General features: G+C 43.4%; 1 protein-coding gene across 5 annotated transcripts in view; it reads left to right on the forward strand.

Annotated features, from left to right (window-relative positions):
- The window catches only part of LOC123587382 (urea transporter 1), a 41106-nt gene that overhangs the window by 343 nt on the left and 19120 nt on the right, over positions 1-21643 (forward strand). The window contains exons 1-5 of one of the 5 annotated variants that reach the window (XM_045457108.1): positions 7653-7769; positions 7803-7816; positions 8493-8556; positions 10701-10865; positions 21331-21487. In XM_045457108.1, the coding sequence (XP_045313064.1) occupies positions 10719-10865; positions 21331-21487 (304 nt within the window). In that variant the 5' untranslated portion in view covers positions 7653-7769; positions 7803-7816; positions 8493-8556; positions 10701-10718. Of the gene's footprint in view, positions 1-7652; positions 7817-8492; positions 8557-10700; positions 10866-21330; positions 21488-21643 lie in introns of those variants that run through there. The other 4 variants (XM_045457107.1, XM_045457105.1, XM_045457109.1 and 1 more) reach the window with 4 other exon arrangements.

Below are 21643 nucleotides of genomic sequence, written 5' to 3' on the forward strand. Positions count from 1 at the left end.
TAATGGAATTAAGGCTTGGAAAGGTGAAATAATCTTCCCCAGGGTGGGATAGCTGGCTGGAATTTGAATCTGATCTGTCGAACTCCAAACTCCAAGCCATCTCACTATGACACATGTCCTTGTTTTAGAGGGTAAGGAAGTAGGATTGAATTCAGTCCAGTGGTTCTCAAACTTGCTGGCATGTTAGAATCATCAAGAAGACTTTTAAAGCTCCCACATCCCAAACCAATGACATCAGACTCTACTATCAGTGTTTTGTCAAGCTCCCCAGCAATTCCAATGTGCAGATAAGGGGGAGAGTCACTGAGCTAGTCCCGCTCCCCTTCTAATAAGTGAGACAATTTGAGAAGCTTATGGTTGAAGTCCATTCTCATCAGAACTAGTACCCCTCAATTCCTACTCCAGGACTCCTTCCAAGAATCCAGATAGACACAAAATGACATATTAGGGTGAAGCAAGACCAGAGAGGATGTAGGATGGAGGTGCTTGCCAGGGAGAACTACGTAGAAAAGAGCAGAAAATGTCAGCTGATGCTAAAGTACTATAATTTTAGTACCTGAGGTGAAAATTCAGAAAGAAAAACTCACCAAACCAAAGTCCTTGACTTATCTCTAAGTCATCCTAGCATATGCTAGACAATGGATAGATGAGTGAATGGATGGAATAAGGAAGATGGGGTGGGTCCCATGGACAAGGAAATCTGAAACCCACGTTGAGCAGACAAGTGGGGACTCATACTGGGATTAAGGGAAGGGATAATGATGGAAGAAAAGCTTTCACCTAGTATAAAGCTACCATCACAAAAGGGACTAGTCCATTAGGAAACCTTGTGTTGGGATTTTATTTTTAAGATTGGAATTGTTTTTTTAATAATAGGATGAAATGCACCAAGTGGAGGAAAAAATGGAGCAATCTGAAGCAAAAAAAAAAAGTTTAAAGCTTTTCTAAGACACTTGGCACATCATCTCTTGCCATAATCAAGATGAAGGGCTGAGGCTGCCCACCAGCCCTTCACATGGAAATCTCAGATTCTAAACCAAGCAAAACTCTGGGTCCTCCCCCTGCCCCCAAAGCTGACTTTGGGTAACTTTTTACAACTTCCAGATTTATACCTTTACAGACTTATTACAAGTCTGTAATAGATATTAATTTAAAACTAGTTTTGCCCTTTAAAATTTTGGGGATGAGAAGCTATTGAGAAATTGGTGGTCAGCATTACATGGCAGTTGGCTCCCTCTCTGAGAGTCTGTAAACCCCAGATTCCGCAAAAGTATGAGTCAAGAGGAGTCAAAACTCCGAGTGACGTAGAATATTAAGAGTCCACCTGGGGATGTTGTTTTGCTCATCACTTATCAGTATGTTTGTTTAAATTTCTTACTGGATTTTTTCCCCTAATTCAATAGTGTTTAATTCATCCATCATTAGTACCTTGTGTGGCTTTAATTATGAACCCACAGATCTTCATCTTCAAAGATGACATTGCCTGAGCTCTATCTCAGGTGTTTTTCTGCAAAGAGGATGAACTTTTCCACAACCACCCAGGCTCCCCTGGCCCACTTTGTCACATTGGCCAAGGTTCCAAGAAGCTGAGTCCTAACCTGGCTTCTTCCATTTGGAAACAACATCATTGGGGTGTTTTTCCAACTAAGGATTACAATAGTGTTGAGAATTGCCATGCTTTCTTTAAAAACAAGAGTTTGTGATTAATTGTGAACTCTTCTTCTAGTCTATTGCCATTTTTACATCTTGTTTTAAATAATAAATTGAAATTTTTTATTTTCAAATAGCTATGTACAGAGAACAATGGCATTATAATGCTTAGGTGATATTTTTTTAAGTTTTAACAAGAGATATTGCACCAAAAACATATAATGCCTTCTCCACTGGGTTTAATTTTGGTTTTGAATGAAACATGGAATTAATTTCATTCTCTAAGAACAAGATGCAGTGTCAGACTTGCACGGGAATTCTCCCCTGTGTCTGTCGTGGTATGCCTGCACAACTGCGTTTCTTAAGCCAAGAATTGCTACGGTTTGAGTTAAGCTTCGAGTTGAGGATTGCTAAGGCTCTGATGTGAATCTGTGGCCAGTTAAAGCATAATAGCTCAACTAATCAGCTCAACTGAAAATGCAGTATGGTCCGCCTTTGAGCTGGTTGGCAGACAGGTAGCGGAGCTGGTTAGTTTGCTCTCAAGGTCCAGACTCTCTGCCTTTGGCCCCTACCCCAACTTGGCAGATGCCAACAGTGGGGAAAGAAGAGGCGAGGAGAACAGAAAGACGGGTGAGGGCCAGAAGATTCTGCATCCCTCTCTAGCTCTTGGCTGCCAGTTGGTATGAGGCAAGGGATGGTAATAGTGTGCATTTCTGAAAACCACAGAACTGTGCAGCCAGCACTCAGCAAGCCTCCAGTTGGGACAATCGTGAGGAGCCCGAGCCAGCTGCCACCTCCTGAGCTCCAGAGGGCAGCCTCACCTAACACGTCCACACCGTCCCTTGCAGTTTCTTGGCGACATTCCTGCCAGGTCTCTCTGTGATGCTCTCCAGTGAGTAATCCCGATTCTGGAAGTGACCTCAGCCCGTCCCACTCAGACTCTGGTGGCTGATGTCTTTGGCAAGAGCCTGTAGCCCTTGACCCAGAGAGCCCCGTGGGCAATGGTGGTGCCAGGTCATCTCACTTTCTCTTCCGGGCCCAATTATAAAATAAAGCTTGACTCCCCAAGCTTGGAGCCAATATCACAATATCTTTAATGGTGAGGAAACAATTGAATGAGCTTTAAATTAGTCTCAAGAGAGAGTCAGGGAAACAGGGCCGTGCCACTCCCCAGCCCTCATTTTCCCCAACACTTCAATCCCTTCCTCAGTCTACTCAAGAGATTGAAAAGATTCTAATCCTACCCCCTTTCCTATTGTCTTTCACTGGGATTTTTTTTCAATCCTGGAGAAACAAAACACCAGCAGGACCGTTGCTAGCTGACATGGCCCCTTCGTGCAAAGGCATCCTGACACCCTTTCCTCAAGACACTTTAGTACCCTCTGCAACAGTTTTGTGGCAATGAATACATAAATGTCTAGGATGTTAGTGGTACCACTTTAGACGTGGTGCATTTGTGCAGTGCACAACCTGCTCATCCTTAGACACTGGCTGTGGAGATAAGAGATCTACATGACGGACCTTAATGTGACCTGAGTTTAAGCTAAAATCTGGAAAGAAGGTGCTGCATGGAAAGAAGCACCTGATAAAAGTCATGGCAGGGATGGAGATTCTCTCACCATTCTAATGTGTGCAGGAGAAACAATGAGCTTTTAAATGGAGCAGAATAATTGCATGACCGCATCTGAGAGCTAAAAATGTAGGCGCCTCACTGCCTCCTGCTTCTATCCAACCCCACGCTCCCCTGGCAAGGACAGGCAGTGAGAGAGACGCGACACTATGCGCCAGCTTGCCTCTTGGCTCTACATCTAGGGAACGCCTGTCACAAAGGGTGCCCCCCAAATGACGTTCAGGGTCAGTGTGAATTTGGGCTCTCATCTGGTGCTTTTTGTCTGACTGTTTACCAAACGACAACGTTGTGGGCTCGGAACACACTGCAGAGGAACATTGTGTCCTGGATTTGCTGGTCCTGCTTCTCTGGCGGGGGGGGGGGCAGGGGGGATAAGAAACGACTTGAGAATAAGTTTCTCCCATGCTCCCTCTGCCATTTAGAACCTGCTGCTCAGGATGCAAAAGACACTCACGGTCAGCCACATTTCCCAAGCGCGGGCATTCCAGCTGTGCTGTGCTGAAGTCATTTGTAAAGTTTAAGTGTCTATAGGTAAACCCAGAGCAAACAGCAGTCCAGACCAGGTGGTGTTGGGATAATTTCTGGGTCAAACAATACGTATTTAGAAACACCTACAAATGCAAGACGTAGGAAACACTGAAATCATGTCATTATCCGTAACTTTGTTCTCCTTCTCATCTAGTTCCTTCCTCTTCTCACATATATTTTATGAACTTTCTCAAAACCTTTCTGGAGAGAGATCTGTTGGGAACAAAGACGACTCTTAGATCCCAACCTTGTTGTCTAGTATCTTCCAGTCCAGGTGGGATGGTGCAGCATAAGATACATTTTTTACAAAATAAAGGACAGTGCCAGAGCTGTTGCGGGGCCAGGGGGTATGGTCGCCGGTCTAGTGAGGAATAGGGACATAAATTGCTTTTTGGTTCCCAGGAGTGTGGCATGGACAGGAGTCTGCTACGAAATCCAAATAGAGGAAGAAAGAAAGTGGGGTGTGAGGGTTTGGGCAGAGCAGGTGGGGAGAGGAGAGAGAGAACTTTCTAGGGGCAGAAATTCTATGGAGACATTCAGAGGAGGGAAAACTCTGCATACATTTGGTTGTGATAGAGCCAGACTGAAGGCTGGCAGATGGGTTCAGAGAGCCAGTGGAGGAGAGGGGCACACACAAGGGAGAACTGGCGGGGGGACTCAGGGCAGGTGAGAAAAGAAAAGCAATGTCTGGGCTTAAACACTCAGCCAAAGATATGCCGTAAGTGATAGCAGGAGATGCTGGAGAAAGAACTGAGAAAAAGGCATCAAATTCTTCAACGAGGGTTGAAAAGCACCTAAGAACCCAGGTTTGCACCCATTGGGTGCCCAATCGTCCCTCTGCTCTCCTGCTCAGGGGGTTCTCTGCAAAGCTCCTGGGTGACAGTAGACACTTGCGCCTTGGGATCTTGCAGGACAAAAACTCGGGGAGCCTCGTCAGCCAGCCACCTACCCCCGAGTTGTTGCTGAACAGCGGTCTCCACACTCATAACTCTGCCCCTTCTGGTGTCACAGCCGGGAAGATTTTCCCCGTGTCCAAGCTGGGAGGAGGGACCTTTCGGGAAAGCTCAAGGACAACCCAACCTCTATGGAGACAGGGAGGCGTCGGAATGGCAGCACCTCCACGGGTCAGGCGCAGAGCTTTACCAATTATCCTTGCCAAAACTCATCACGACCTTTTTAGAGAGGAATCTCAGTTTCATAAAGGGGTGTGCACGTATCTAAGGTAAAACATCTAGGAACTGACAAAGCGAGGATTCGAACTCAGGTCCGCCTGACCCAGAAGCCCACATGGGCACACTGCCTGTTGTACACACCACATAGCAAGGCTGCATTTTGCAAGCGGTACTTTAGGTGTGACTTTACAGGAAGTGGGGAAGAGGATGGGGAGGGATGAGGAAGGTGGTCCTGCCAAGAAGATTTGGGACTCAATTCTGACCAAGGCCACTGAGGCAGAAGGTTGCATGGGTGCCGTGTGGAGGCGGCTTCAGGATTAGGATCGATGTGTTGAAGGCCATGTTCGCGAAGCTAATCAGTGAATTAGTGAAAAGCAAAGCATGGGCAGCAGTTGGAAATATTGGATGGTGCTGAAGTACATCAAAGTACAAACTTTGGTGTTAGACTTTGGATGAGTTATTTAAACCCTGTGAGCCTGTTTCCTCATCTGCAAAATGGGGATAATGGCATTTAACTCATGGGGTTTTTTGCAATTTTTTTAAATGTTTATTTATTTTTGAGAGAGAGAGAGAGAGAGAGCGTACAAGTAGGGAAGGGGCAGAGAAAGAGGGAAACAGAATCCGAAGCAGGCTCCAGGCTCTGAGCTGTCCGCAGAGCCCAATGTGGGGCTCAAACTCACATACTGCGAGATCATGGCCCGAGCTGAAGTTGGACGCGTCAGATGCTTAACCAACCAACTGAGCCACCCAGGTGCCCCTAATGTTTATTTTTGAGAGAGACAGAGAGAGAGCACGTGCGGGAGAAGGGCAAAAAGAGAGGGTTAACGAGGATCTTCAAAGCAGGGTCTGTGCTGACAGCAGTAAGCCCAACAAGCCTGATGTGGGGCTCAAACTCATGAACCATGAGATGTAAGACCTGCGCCGAAGTCTGATGCTCAACCAGCTGAGCCACCCAGGCACCCCAGACTCTGACAATGTTTAAATGGCTGATGGGAATTAGAATGAAGTGATTAGCACAGTGCCCAGCACACAGAGTGATTCTCAACCACTCCCACCACTCTTACCTCTTACCGCGATCGTTATTATTACTGTGAGGGAAGGATTTATGTTCCATTTGCACGAGGAACTTCTAGAAACTAGTGTGATTCCTTACATTCCCATTCCAGGCCCTCTGACTGTCCTCTTGACATTCATTTTTCCCTTTCAGGGTAACCTAGGAGCTTATTTTCTCCTTATTTTCCTACGACAAAATGTTGGAGGCAGATTTCCCTGAAGCTCAGAACTGTAATCATGAACCTGGACCTCTGGTCTCCTCCTAGATCTCAGACACACACACACACACACACACACACACACACACACACACAGAGGCATGAGCACACACACACAGACACACACACACACACACACACACACACACACACCCTGAGCTGCAGCAGGTAGGAGTGGGGGCTGCCCACAAAGGGAGACCTGTGGTTTCGTGGGTGTCCAGTGGGAGGAGCCAGAGAGTCGCAGCTGCCTCGAGGACCTCTGACAAGCCCTTCAGCTCCAACAGGAGGCCAGAGGCCCAGAAGACAGAAACATCATGACATCTGCAGGGCTTTCTGGGGGTTGTCTGGTTTTTTGTTTTTGTTTTTTTTTTTTTTTAATTCCGTGCTCCATGAAGTGCACCTGAGTTAGTTAGATTCCTGCCATAACAGAGAAAGCCCCAAAAACTGAAGTTTAAGAAGGATGGGGGAAGAAATGGATTTTTCACTTGAATTTCAGATTCCTCTGCTATGGAATGTTTGCATCCTAACTGTTAAAAGGCAGCAGAGTTTGTCCTGGGATCCACACCTGGAAAAAAGAACATTCCAGGGAACTTTTATTTTTGGTTCCTCCTAACTGGGGAAAAGGGCAGGTCAGTTTCCAGAAAATGAATTGCATGCCCCTTGCCCTCCCCACCCTCACACCACACCCCTCGGGACTTTGCTGGATTCCTACACCTGTGCAGAAGCTGCATGGTGTCTAAGAGAAAATTCCACCGGGAGCAGTCACGTAGCACAGGAGCCTACAGTATAGCAACCTGACCCTCAGTTTCTAGTTTTCAGGGACACTATGTTGATCTTTTTTAGTTACAAACATTCCCCGAAATATTTCAGGGTGAGGGCAGGAGCTAAAGCAAGAGGGAAAAGACGAAGTTGCAGGATTATCCCTGGGCACGGATCTTGGAGCACCACACAGAGATGGCACCAAATCAAGGCCAGAGGGGGAGACAGAGAGAGAGAGAGAGAGAGAGAGAGAGAGAAACATCAGCAGAGAGAGGAAGAGAGAGAGACACAGAGAGAGAGAAACAAGAGACAGAGGAGAGACACACACAGAGAGAAACATCAGCAGAGAGAGACAGAGAGGGATAGGGAGGAAGGGAGGGAGGGAGCGAGGGAGGGAAGGGAAGAGAGAGAAACATCAGCAGAGAGACAGTGAGAGAGAGGAAGAGAGAGAGGGAGGGAGGAGGAGGGAGAGAAACAGCAGAGAGGTGGGGGGGAGGGAGAAAGAGAGAGAGAGAGAGAGAGAGAGAGAGACATCAGGTACAGGACAGGGGACTGGTCCTCCGCAATGCTTTGGCCCTGGGGCTCGAAGTGGGAGGAGAAAGCCAAGTGCAGGGGCGGGGGCGGGGGTGGGGGTGGGGGTGCAGAGCCAGTTTGAGTATAAAACTGTTAGGTGCCTCCTCCCAGTGCTATCTCCTCCTGAGCACCTCCCTCTCAGTCGAGCCCAGCAGGGCTCTATCAGCCAGTGCCTTCTGCCACCAGGAAGCCCTATCAGCCAGTGCCTTCTGCCACCAGGAAGCCCGTGGAGTGTGAGTACCCTCCTCCTCCTCGTTTCTATTCATTTCCAACTGCTCCTTGCTGCCGGTTCATCTTCTTACTCCTAATTGTTGCTTTTCGCCCTTTTCTTCTCTTTAATGAAGAAATACATCTCAGATGGTTGCAACTGAGTAGAAGCAGCCAAGTCCGAGTCCTGGCAGTCTAGAAAGCAATTCACCAAGGCCGCGGGCTTCTTCCTGGAAGCCTGGAAGCAATGTCTTTGCTCATGGTTTCCAAAGCAGGGTAGAAGGAGCACCTGAGTTCCATGTGCAAGCGGGGTTTGGGCAAGCAGTCCACTGCACCTGCCGAATGACTCTGGGTTCATCAATGCTGTATAGGAGTTTCGAGCGTGTTCTTGAAATAACTGAGTAAAGTTGGAAACCTATCATTTTGACTCAAAAAAAAAAGTGGGGTGCTAGGAACGGCCCTTCCCCACTCTGGCTCTGTGCACCTCTCTGCCTGTGCCGTCATGCTGACGGGAGTGTGCTGGCCCATCGGAGAGTCCAGCGGCCACACTGCAACCATAGATCTCACAGCTTCTTTGCTGCTGCATTTTCTGGTGTGGAATTCAGACCTCAAGGCTTCTAGGAGTGGTGCCTTCTGAGGACAGAAGTGTTTTCCTCAGGAGACAAGAACACCTGACAGCATTTTCTTTGTTTCTGATAACAGCTTTAAAGAACACCGAGCACCTCCTACCACTTCAGACCAAAAGCTACCTAAAAGCAGGATTATTGTAAGTACCAAATAAATGTCAATGCTTTCGTTCTCTTTGTGATAGAGCATGAATGTTTAAATGTTTTCTTCTATGTCTGTACCCGAAACTTTGCATTGTTTTTTTTAAAGTGATACTTGAGCCATAGAAAATTAAAGACTTTCGGGTCTCTGCAATTGCACAGATTTCTAATATACCCTGGCAACAGAATGAGTTTTATTTCATAGACTAAAATAAGGAGTGTTGGTTGAATTGAAATCCTGATATTGTCTTGTATTGGAATAAGTACTGCTTCATTTCACTGGTGATTTGGGTTATGACAAGCGCTTTCTGACTCCCGCTGGAAAGCTCAACAGGTGCAGCTTCCAGAATATTCCTCAGATGTTGTGAGGATGTGTCAGTGATAGAAAAGAACGAGGCTCTCTTTGAGGTACAGGGTCATGTCTGTTTGTCAGGAGAGTCACCGTTTCCAGCAAGGGCGTGGGGTGAGAATGGGGGTGGCTGGGCCCTTGGTTGTTGTTGGCCCCCACCCCCACCCCAGGGTTATTTCAAGGTGGCCATGAACGCAGCCCGTGTGCGCTGCATCCCTGAGCACTCTGCAAACCTCCTCTTTGAAGAGGGGCTCCTTCACTGTTGACTTGAATAGACTCTCGGGTGGCATTACTGTGCCTGGCTCCAGGAAGACAAAAAACCACCGCAGCTTCCGTATTGCGCGAGGCTGACTCTGCCGAGTAAACTCTGATGGCCCCACTCGGAACCTCAGTTTTCTCTTCTATAAAATGAAGGCTCGAACTACGTGCTCTTTACGACCTCACCCAGCTCTCACATTTTTCTCTCGTGGCTCTAAGAAAATACTGATGTTGAGCTCAAGGATATTGTCCTCTTAGATGTGTGTGATTTGGGTGGCAGGGGACAGGCAGGAGCCATACAGGGGCCAGAGGGGTAAACACCGACACTGAGGGAATGTGACAGTCCCTGCTTGTCTCTTCTATTTCCTCCTCTCCTTTTTTTTAAACCACAGGTAAGATGAGAGCCCTGCCATTGGTTTTTCATAATGTCGTTCTTTATCAAACAAAAAAATGCATAATGCAACCCACAGACACTTCGTTTGGTACTTAACTAACCAGATAGTTTAACCATGGATAAACCCCTACACACACAATTTTTTCTAAGACATGTCAGTAACATTTTTCCCAATTGTGGCTTTTTCAAAGCAAGCTGGTAGAGGAAAGTAAAAATTAAAATAAAGGTGAAAAAAACTACCACACACAGGCAACTTTTCTGGAACTTCTGAAGGAAGAATGATATCCCTGAATGGAATGGAAGTTTTTCTTTTTTAAAATAAAACTTAGAGGGGCACCTGGGTGGCTCAGTCGGTTAAGTGTCCAACTTCAGACCAGGTCATGATCTCATAGTTCGTGAGTTTGAGCCCCGCATCAGAGGATTCTCTCTCTGTCCCTTTCTCTGACCCTCCCCCGCTCTCTCTCTCAAAATAAATAAAATAAACTTTTAAAAATAAATAAATAAATAAAACTTAGGAAGAGTTGCCACGCTTGTTGAATTCAACTAAGGATTGTTTGTTATTAACAAGATGATATCCAATATTTAACAATTCTTATTTTGATACAAGAAAAAAAAATGCCACTTAGCAGTCTCTGAGACGGGGCTCTTGCTGTGCATTAAAAGTGTGGCTCATATCTTACTACAGAAAATAGAGCCCAACCCCCATGCCTTCTTCTGTTTGTAAAGAACAAGGCTGAGGGAAATTGTTACATTGGCATTGGTCCCCAAGATGGAGCCCTAACAGTTTGCCTGAAGCATGTCCCAGCCTGAAGCCCACCCCTCCCTCTAGACAGGCTTCAGATCTACCAACCTCCCGCTAGCAGAGAAACACAGCAGAACAAAGTCTGTGCAGTGGTGTCTGTGCAGGGTGGTTTGACATCATTTTTTCCTTTTATTTTAAACAAAGTAAAATGAGCATTCCATGTCTGTAGTCAGCTCATTGTCTCTTCTTGTTGATGGAGAAGTGTGCCTTCTCTGCTGGCAGTCTCCATCTGGGGCCACAGCTCTGCTCCCCAGAAACCCACCAGGCACCTCCTGCCTCCCACCACCCTGCATTTCACGTGCTCAGCCTTCTGATGCATGTCTTTTTGCCCTCTGTCAAGTATGGAGAGAAAGGAAGGATGAATGGACAATCTTTGGTTGGCGGCTCTGGTGATGCCCCTTGTGGTCCTCTTTGGAAAGACTCTTTTGGAGTTAAGGTTGGTGAGGCTGTGCGTGGAGGCTCCTCCTGGCACAGCTTGGCCCAGGTGCATGGGCCACCGGAACAGGTAGGATCCCTCTTTGCAGCCTCCGTCTCCAGGAACGTGGGGGCCTGCCCTCCACGCTCTGGTGTGTCTTTTCTGAACACAGCCTGGGAAGTGGGGTCCTCATGCTCTGCTGAGTGGTGTGGCTTGAGCTCAGTGGCATACACAAGAGTCATGGCCGAGAAGTCACAGGGTGCTCATCTTGGGTTAGATGCTGACTAATGAGTTTTGGTAACAGTGGAAAAGTGAGGAAACAAAGTAGTCTGGGGTTTAATCTTACCCTGCTTCTACTTAATTAGAGCTTCTTCCTTTCATTTTCTTGTCTTTTTAGTTAAATTTCATGACCTACTTAGATTTAAGAAATCTGAGTATCAGTAGAGGTTCCCTGCTGCATTCTCTTCCCGATTGGAATTATTAAAGTTCCCCCCAAGACCTGCAAATAGTCAAGCGTGATAGAATTCTAAGGTGAACTACAACCTTGAAGTTACTGGTTTCTCATGACCAGCGCTCGTGCCTGAGTTCCGGAGCAAGTTGTCAGGATTCAAGGGGTTCTGGAAGTGTTTAGTAGTTTAGAATGAATGGTTCCTGGGGTGGGGTGGGGGTGCCACAGCAGCACCTGTCCGCTTAACTCGGGAGAGGAGCCCTCTCTTTAGGGCATGGTACCCCAACAACTCATCCCAACATGTGGGTACTGGAGACACAAATCACAATAAGCCTTCTATGGCTGTGGATTTAGACAAAAAATAACCCAGGCTTTAACGTTGGGTGGCTCCGCAGGGAACTCAGGCCATGCAGGTTCTCAATCACGTCTGGCCAGTTAGAATATCGAGTCTGGCATCTGTTATCTCCAAAATCTCTGAGGTGGTGGTGTTTTTTAAATAAATAAATAGATGCCAGAAATTTCAAGAACATAAATTTGTTCACTCTGGAATAACTTATACATTTAATTGTTTCTGTAGTTGATGGAAAACTTGTAATGTTTTCATTCAGTGCTGCCTCTGTAGAAACTGACTTCCTCAATTACAGAAACTCGAAGCAATTGTGTCTGAGGCCCTTGACGTTGCCTGGGATGAATCCTGATGCCTCTCACAGATCGGTCTAGCTTTGCACGTGGGTCACTAGAACTGAGGAAGTTACTCACTGAGCAATATGGTCAGTTATAAGATTTAAAGAGGAAGATACATGAAAATAAATGATAGCTATCACTTAGATTATAAAATAAAAGATAATTTTTCATAATTGCTTAGAATTTGAATAGTTTTCCATGTTTAACTCTGGGGCCAGCTGAGCTCCATATAGGCAAAGTTTTGATTCCTGACCTCCTACAGCAATTTTCAATTTAAGAATTTCTTTTTTTTTTTTTTTAATTTTTTTTTTCAACGTTTATTTTTTTGGGAACAGAGAGAGACAGAGCATGAATGGGGGAGGGGCAGAGAGAGAGGGAGACACAGAATCGGAAACAGGCTCCAGGCTCTGAGCCATCAGCCCAGAGCCTGATGCGGGGCTCGAACTCACGGACCGCGAGATCGTGACCTGGCTGAAGTCGGATGCTCAACCGACTGCGCCACCCAGGCGCCCCTCAATTTAAGAATTTCTTAATGCCAAGGTTCATTGGAAATCTCACAAATGCTGGTGTCTAACACTATTTTGCCAAGACGAAATGAGCTTGCTCTAGAATTCGTTGCATAAATAGCTTCTGTTTTGCGTAATGATTAATGGCTGGCCATTGTTTAAAAGTGGAGCAGTTAGTTGGGCAGTGAAAGAATGGAATTGAAGTGTAATGGTTACTCAATAAAAAAAAACCAGTGACCCACATTGATTTCTGTACTGGAATTAACAGAAGCCAAAACTAGACAGGATTGCAAAAAATAAAAATTTTGAAAAGGCGTAACTTTATCTTTTAATAGGTGTTTGTTGGCTATGGTAAATGCAACAGTGATGGGGTCAGAAATAGCCATGAGAACCCCTTATGCACAGCCTGGCCACAGAGAGAAGATGAGCTGGTTTATCTGCATAGATTTGGGGTATTACATGTCTTATATGCTTGTGGCTTCAACATTCCACTTGTGCCTACTGGGATCTGAGAGTTTTGATGTTTTCCTACTCCCTGCTCGCCTGGCTGTGCTCTTGGCATTTCTTGCATGCTCACAGTGGTCTTGCCATTGTCTTTCTCTCTTTGCCTATCTCTGGGATTACCTCATTGGTATTCTTCATTTGCTTCTACCATTGGCACGATGAAAACTTCATTGTTGTCTGGAGGGTACCATTCTGGTGATGCTGGTGCTTTCCTATCATATAGTTATCATGAGAAGGGAAGAGCCTCGTAGTGAACACAAGCTACGGTCATATTAGCATTTTCCCGAGGCACGCTGACTATAATCATGCCTCGTACGTTCTTATGTTTTACAATTCCTAGATTACAACTCTTTGGTTTTCAATAGCTTGGTTCACTTTTACCTTTTCCAGTGTCTATACTTTGTGGAATATTATCCTTGTCTGTTTTTCAACATTTAAATAACAAATCCCCAAAACAAAGAATGTCTGAGGCAGTTGCCTGATGTGGGGACCTATTCAAGCAATCTTTGAGTTGGAGAGTGTCTATGAGGGGCTTTACTTAGGCTGTGTCAACGCATACAGACTGTTTTGTAAACAATTCTGCCCTTTCAAACCTTAAAATCTCCAGCAATGTTCAATTTTTTGTGTGTGTAAAATAAAAACTTAATTTTACAAGGCTGCTTGGGACTTCTAGGAAAGGTGGTGGAGTAGGAAGACCCTAAGCCCACCCTGTCCCATGGATACATCTAGCTAACACTCACTTCAATGTAAATAACCCAGAAACCACCCGAAGACTGGCAGAAAAAACACCACAGCTAAATGTAAAGAAGAAGCCGCATGGAAGAGGGTAGAAAGGGCAAAGACACGGTCAGGAGCTAAACGGACCCGCAGGTTGGTCCATGGTCATGAGGGAGTCCAGGGCACAGAGAGAGGACAGAAACAGACCCCTGGACCAGGGAGCCCACACAGGGAAGACAAATCCGCATAACATTTGGCTTTGAAAACCAGAGGGACTGAATTTCATGCGTTCTCACAATGAGCGGGACTTAAAATCTGAAACTTTAAAATCAGCAGACTTGGCACTAGGAGAGCAGAGCAAGAGAGAGGAAACTGAGGCCCTGTGCTTAAAGAGACTGCACAAGAGCCCTGTGGAGGCACAGCAGAGACGCAGCAGTTTGAAAAACGCCTGGGACATGCAGGAGAAAGAGTTATCTACTCGTCTCAGAACACATCCTGGAGGGACAGAGATCACTGGGAGACCCTCCAGGCACGAAGGAGCTGGCAGGTGCCACATCCCTCCCATGCCCCCCAGCATAAAGACACCACCAACTGCAGGAACCAGAGAGGCGCTTGCAGTAGCTACCTAACTTGCTAAAGCAACTCCCCCGCTGATCCACCCCCTGCAGACACACCTGCCTCAGCCCCAACGCTGCAGGGCCCCTTTTGGCTGGAGCCCATTCAGGGCAGTGCCACAGGCCTGGCAGAGTACAAGCAGGCCCGACAGGACAGGTGGTGGACTCCCTCCTGACCACCACTCCAAAGTGACTGCTGCCCCGGGGAAAGGGAAAGATAACCACACACACCAGTGAGACTACAGCCCCAGCAGTGGACTGGGGGAAGACATCTGACTGCAGGCCCTGCCCACCACCAAAAGGTTCTCAGTGGACAGCACGGGGAGAGCACCCTGGCAGATGGGTGCTACTGCATCTCTGGCAAATGCCTGGTCTGACTCAACTCAAGCCCCAGGCGTCCTCAGACTGGCCCACTAACACCACACGGACCAAACCCTGCCCGCAACAGGCAAAGAAAGTCGCTGCAGACGACCGGACTGAAGGAGAAATCAGCTCAGTCACAAAAGCTGGATGCACACAGCACACTTAGAAGACACCCCTGGAGCACCAGGTCCTGGTGAACAGGGGACACTGCACTGCAGGGCACTACAGGACCTCTTCATAAGGCCATTACTCTCCAGTGCAGGAGACATATCTGACTTTCCTAACACAGAGAAACAGATGCCGAGACAGACAAAATGAGGAGACAGAGGAATATGTCCCAAATGAAAGAACAGGACAAAATCACAGCAAGAGATCTAAGCTAAATGGAGATAAGTAATATGTCCGATAAAGAATTTAAAGAAATGATCATAAAGATACTCACTGGACTGGAGAAAAGAGTGAGGGACAACAGTGAGACATTTGGTGATGATAAAAAAAGAACCAAACAGAGATGAAGAACACAATAAATGAAATTAAAAATACACCAGATGGAATAAATAGCAGACTAGAGGAAGCAGAACAAATCAGTGACCTAGAGGACAGAGGAAAGGAAAGCAATCAAGCTAAGCAAGTAAGAGGGGAAAAAATTATACAAAATGAGAATAGACTTAAGGAACTCAGCGACACCATCAAGGGTAATAACATTTGCATTATAGGGATTCAGAAGAAGAGAAAGTAAGGGGGGGCAGAAAATTTATTTGAAGAAATAATAGCTGAAAAATTCCCAAATCTGGAGAAGGAAACAGAAATCCAGATTCAGGAGGCACAGAGAGCCTCCAACAAAATCAACCCAAGGAGGTTCCCACCAAGACACATAGTAATTAAAATGGCAAAAAGTAGTGATAGAATTTTAAAAAGCACCAAGAGAAAAGAAAACGCATACAAGGGAAGTCCCAAAAGGCTATCAGCTGATTTTTTCAGCAGAAACTTTGCTGGCCTGAAGGGAATGGCATGATATATTCAAAATGCTGAAAGGAAAAAAATCTGCAGCCAAGAATACTCTATCCAGCAAGGCTATCATTCAGAATAGGAGAGATAAAGAGCTTCCCAGACAAACAGAAGCTAAAGAAATTCACGAGCACTAAACCAACCCTAGAAGAAATGTTAAGATAGGAGAAATTTTGAGTAAAAAGCAAAGACCACAAGTAAGAGTAAGGAAAGTAGGAAACACAAAAGCAGTGACAAAAAAAGTGTATCTGCAAAAATCAAAGTACTCACAAAATAAAAGGATGTGAAGTATGACACCATATACCTAAATATAAGGGCAAGGGGAATAAAGAAGAGGTTCAAACTTAAGCGACCATCAACTTAATATAGACTGCCAAATGCAGAAAATGTTATATACAAACCGAATGATAATCACAAATCAAAAACCAGTAATAGATATGCAAAAATTAAAGAGAAAGGAATTCAAGTATAAAACTAAAGAAAACCAACTAATCGTGAGAGAAGAGAGCAAGAGAAAAAAGGGAAAGAGAAAAACCACAAAAACAACCATAAAAAAGTAACAAAATGGCAATAAATACATACCCATTAATAATTATCTTGAATGTAAATGGACTGACTGCTCCAATCAAAAGACATAGGGTGGCAGAATGGATTTAAAAAAAAAAAAGACCCATCTAGATGCTGCCTGCAAGAGATTCATTTCAGACCTAAAGACACATACAGGCTGAAAATAAAGGGATGGAGAAGGATTTATCATGCAAATGAATGCAAAAAGAAAGCCAGGATAGCAATACTCAAATCAGACAAAGTAGACTTTAAAACAAAGATGGTAACAAGAAACAAAGAAATAAACTACATAATAATAAGGGGAACAATCTAGCAAGATAAAACAAGTGTAAATATTTATGCATCCAACATGAAAGCACCCAAATACTTGAAAAAGTTAATAGCAAACATAAGGAAAATAATCAGTAGTAATACAATAATAGTAAGGGACTTTAACATCCCACTTAACATCAATGGACAGATCATCCAAATAATAAATCAATAAGGAAACAGTGTCTTTGAATGACACATTAGACCGTATGGATTTAAGAGATACAGTGAGAACATTCCATCCTAAAACAGCAGAATACACATTCTCTTCAAGCGCACATGGAACGTTCTCCAGAATAGATCACATGTTAGGCCACAAATCTCCATAAATTCAAGAAGACTGAAGTCATACCATGCCTTTTTTTCTGACCACAACACTATGAAACTACAGATCAACCACAAGAAAAAAATCTGGAAGGAACAAAATACATGGAGGTTGGATAACATGTTATCCAACAACGAATGGGTCAACCAAGAAATCAAAGAATAAATCAAAAAATTCATGGAGACAAATGAAAATGAAAACACACACACAAAAGAAAGGAAGAAAATGAAAACACAATGATCCAAAATCTTTGGGATGCAAACGTGGTTCTAAGAGGGACGTCATGTAGCAACACAGGCCTAAATCAGGAAGCAAGAAATATCTCAAATAAGGAACCTAACATTACACCTAAAGAAGCTAGAAAAATAACAAGAAACCCAAATCAGAAGAAGGAAGGAAATAATAAAGATTAGTGCAAAAATAAATTATATAGAAATTTTAAAAACAATAGAACAGATTGATGAAACCAGGAGCTGGTTCTTTGAAAGGATCAACAAAATTGATAAGCCTTTAGTCAGACTCATGAGGAAAGAGAGAGAGAGAGAGAGAGAGAGAGAGAGAGAGAGAGAGAGGGAAAGAGATAAATAAAATAAACAATATCACGAAAGAGGAGAAATAACAAGTGACATTGTGGAAATACAAAGGATGGTAAGAGAATATTATGAAAAATTATACGCCAACAAACTAGACAACCTAGAAGAAATAGATAAACTCCTAGAAACATATAACCTCCAAAAACTGATTCAGGAAGAGATAGAAAATTTGAATAAACTGATTATCAACAATAAAACGGAATCAGTAATCAAAAACTCCCAACGAACAAAAGTCCAGTACCAGATGGCTTCACAGGCTAATTCTACCAAACATTTAAAGAAGAGTTTAATACCTATTATTCTCAAGCTATTCCAAAAAATAGAAGAAGGAAAACTTTCATATTCATTCTACGAGGCCAGTATTACCCTGATACCAAAACCAGATAAAGAAACTACAAAAAACAAACTACAGTCCAATATCTCTGACGAACATGGATGCAAAATTCCTCAACAAAATATTAGCAAGCCAAATCCACCAATGCATTAAAAAAATAATTCACCATGATCAAATGGGATTTATTCCTGGGATGCAAGTGCAATATTTGCAAATCAATCAACATGATATATCACATCAATAAGAGAAAGGATAAAAACCATATAATCCTTTCAATAAGTGCAGGAAAAGCATTTAACAAAGCACAGCATCCAATTATGATAAAGAAAAGTCTTAATAAAGTAGATTTAGAAAGAACATACCTCAACAGAATAAAGGCCGCATATAAAAACCACACAGCTAGCATCATACTTAATGGTGAAAACTTGAGAATTTCCCCCTAAGATCAGAAATAAGACAAGGATGTCCATTCTCACAGCTTTTTTTTTTAATGTTTATTTATTTTTAAGAGATAGAGAGACAGAGTGAGAGCGGGGAAGGAACAGAGAGAGAGAGGGAGACACAGAATCCGAAGCAGGCTCCAGGCTCTTGGCAGCTCAGAGCCCAACGTGGGGCTCGAACTTACAAACCATAAGATCATGACCTGAGCCGAAGTCGGACACCCAACCGACTGAGCCACCCAGGAGCCCCTCACCACTTTTTTTTAAAAGTTTATTTATTTAAAGAGAGAGTGTAAGCAGGGGAGGAGTAAAGAAAGGACAGAAAGAGAGAGAGAGAGAGAGAGAGAGAATGCCAAGCAGGCTCTGCACTGTCAGTATGGAGCCCAATGAGGGTCTCAAACAAGCATGAGATCATGACCTGAGCTAAAATCGAGTCAGATGCTTAACCGACTGGGCCACCTAGGCACCCCCACTCTCACCACTTTCATTCAACATAGTACTGGAAGTCCTAGCCACAGGAATCAGACTACAAAAAGAAATAAAAGGCATCCAAACTGGTAAGGAAGAAGTAAAACTGTCACTATTTGCAGATGACATGATGCTATAAATAGAAAACCTTAAAGACTCTACCAAACTACTAGAACTGATAATTGAATTCAGTAAGATCCCAGAATACAAAATCAATGTATAGAAATCTGCTGCATTTCTATACACCAATAATGAAACAAGAGGAAGAAAAATTAAGAAAGCAATCCCATTTACAACTGCACCAAAAATAATAAAATACCTAGAAATAAGCCTAACCAAGGAGGTGAAAGACTTGCACCCTGGAAACTAAAACATTGATGAAAGAAATTGAAGACGACACAAACAAATGGCAAGATATTCCAAATTCATAGTTTGGAAGAACAAATATTGTTAAAATGTCCATACTACCCAAAGCAGTCTATAGATTTAATGCAATCAGTATCAAAATACCAACAGCATTCTTCACAGAACTATGACAAATAATACTAAAATTTGTATGGAACCACACGAGACCCCAAAGAGCCAAAAGAATCTTGAAAAAGAAAAACAAAGCTGGAGGTATCACAGTTCCAGATGACTACAAAGCTGTAGTAATCAAAACGGTATGGTACTGGCACAAAAACAGACACATAAACCAATAGAACACAATAGAAAGCCTAGAAACAAACCCGCAGTTATATGGTCAATTAATCATCAACAAAAGAGCCAAGAATATGCCATGGGAAAAAGTCTCTTCAATAAATGTTGCTGGGAAACCTGGACAACTACATGCCAAAGAATGAAACTGGACCGCTTGCTTACACAATACAGAAAAATAAAGTCAAAATGGATTAAAGAACTAAACATGAGACCTGAAACCATAAAAATCCTAGAATAGAGCACAGGCAGTAATTTCTCTGACATGGACATTTCTAATATGTCTCCTGAAGCAAGGGAAATAAAAGCCTAAATAAACTATTGGGACTACATCAAAATAAAAGGCTTCTGCACAGCAAAGGGAACAACCAACAAAACTAAAAGGCAGCCTGATGAATGGGAGACGATATTTGCACATGACATAGCTGATAAAAGGGTAGTATCTAAAATATATAAAGAACTAATAGAACTCAAACCCCAAAAAACAAATAATCCAATTAAAAATGGGCAGAAGACATGAACAGACATTTCTCCAAAGAACACATACTTATGGCCAGCAGACACGTGAAAAGATGCTCAACACCACTAATCATCAGGGAAATGCAAATCAAAACCACATAAGATACCACCTCACACCCATTAGAATAACTATGATCAAAAACAGAAGAAGCAGCAAGTATTGGTGAAGACGTGGACGAAGAGGAACCCTCACGCACTGTTGCTGAAAATGCAAACTGGTGCAGTGACCGTGGAAGATAGTATGGATGTTCCTCAAAAAATTAAAAACAGAACTACTCTATGATCCAGTAATTGCACTACTTGGGATTTACCCAAAGAATAAAAAACACGAACTTGAAAGGATACATGTACCCCTATATTTATTGTAGTATTATTTACGATAGCCAAATTATGGAAACAGCCCCGGTGTCAATAATATATGGTCCATCAATGATAGTAATATTCATATATATTTTTTATATATGAATGATCTTTTTTGTGGCTGAATAATATTCCATTATTGTATATATTTTATATAATATAAAATGAAATATTATTTGACCATAAAAAAGATGTGATATGATATACAATGGAATATTATTCAGCCATAAAAAAGAATGAAATCTTGCCATTTGTAACAACATGGATGGAGTTAATGCTAAGTGAAATGAGACAGAGAAAGACAAATACCATATGATTTCCCTCAAATGTGGATTGTAAGAAACAGAATAAACGAACAACAGAAAGAAAAAGAGACAAACCAAAAGCAGAGTCATAACTAAGGAGAACAAAGTGATGGTTACCAGAGGGGAGGTGGGTGGGGGGATGGAGGAAATAGGTGAAGGAGATTAAGAGCACACTTACCATGATGAGTACTGAGTAATGTATAAAATTGTTGAATCAATATTGTACGCCTGGAACTAATATAACACTGTATGTTAACCATACTGGAATTAAAGTTTTAAACTTAATTTTTTAAAAAAGCCTTCTTATCTCGGGAAGTAGCTGTTTGGTCTGCATTAGTGAGCACCATTTTGTAACCTGACGTTTGGCTCTTTAACTGACAGCATGAAGCTTCAGTACTTGGTCTTAGCTCTTTCTATATTATTAGTTGACTCAGTATGTTGAAATTAACTATTTTTCAGTCTTTCCCATTAGACTGAGCTCCTTGAGAGCAGGAGGTAGGTGCTCAATGAATATTTGTTGAACTAGAAATGGACTTACGAAATTCAAGGCCAGAACCTTCTCATGGTAGCATTAAAGGCAGTGATGAAAAAAGTACTATGGGATTTGGATGTGGACAATACTCGCCACGACAGTGTTTCAGGAGGAAATCGATGCTTTCTTAGTCCCCTGGGATGTCATGGTCTAAATGAAGTGCTTTTAAACTCATCCTCTGTGGCCACTGTAAGCAGGCCCGATGCTGGCCAGTCTCGAGTGCTCTGGCTTAGGATGTTTATGAGTTCTGTCCTTTCCTGAAGGAGCCAGAGGAAGAGCTATCCATGGAGAATAGCCCCACTATGGCTAAAATGGACCAGGGTGAAAATCAGGTTTTACCAAGTCCAAGAAGAAGACGCCTCCCCAAGGCACTTGGCTACGTCACCGGTGATATGAAAGAATTTGCCAGCTGGCTTAAAGGTATTTATGCTTCCATCCCTTGGGTTGATGGGATAGGTAGCGTGGGGTTCTTGTACTCATATCTTTAGTTATATTCCCTTGACTTTTAACTATTCCTCTCCTCTCCAGTTTTTAACTGTTCGTTTTTTTTAAGATTTTATTTTTAACTAATCTCTA

Source organism: Leopardus geoffroyi, chromosome D3, assembly GCF_018350155.1.
Source record: "Leopardus geoffroyi isolate Oge1 chromosome D3, O.geoffroyi_Oge1_pat1.0, whole genome shotgun sequence".
In the NCBI taxonomy this organism is placed as follows: domain Eukaryota; kingdom Metazoa; phylum Chordata; class Mammalia; order Carnivora; family Felidae; genus Leopardus; species Leopardus geoffroyi.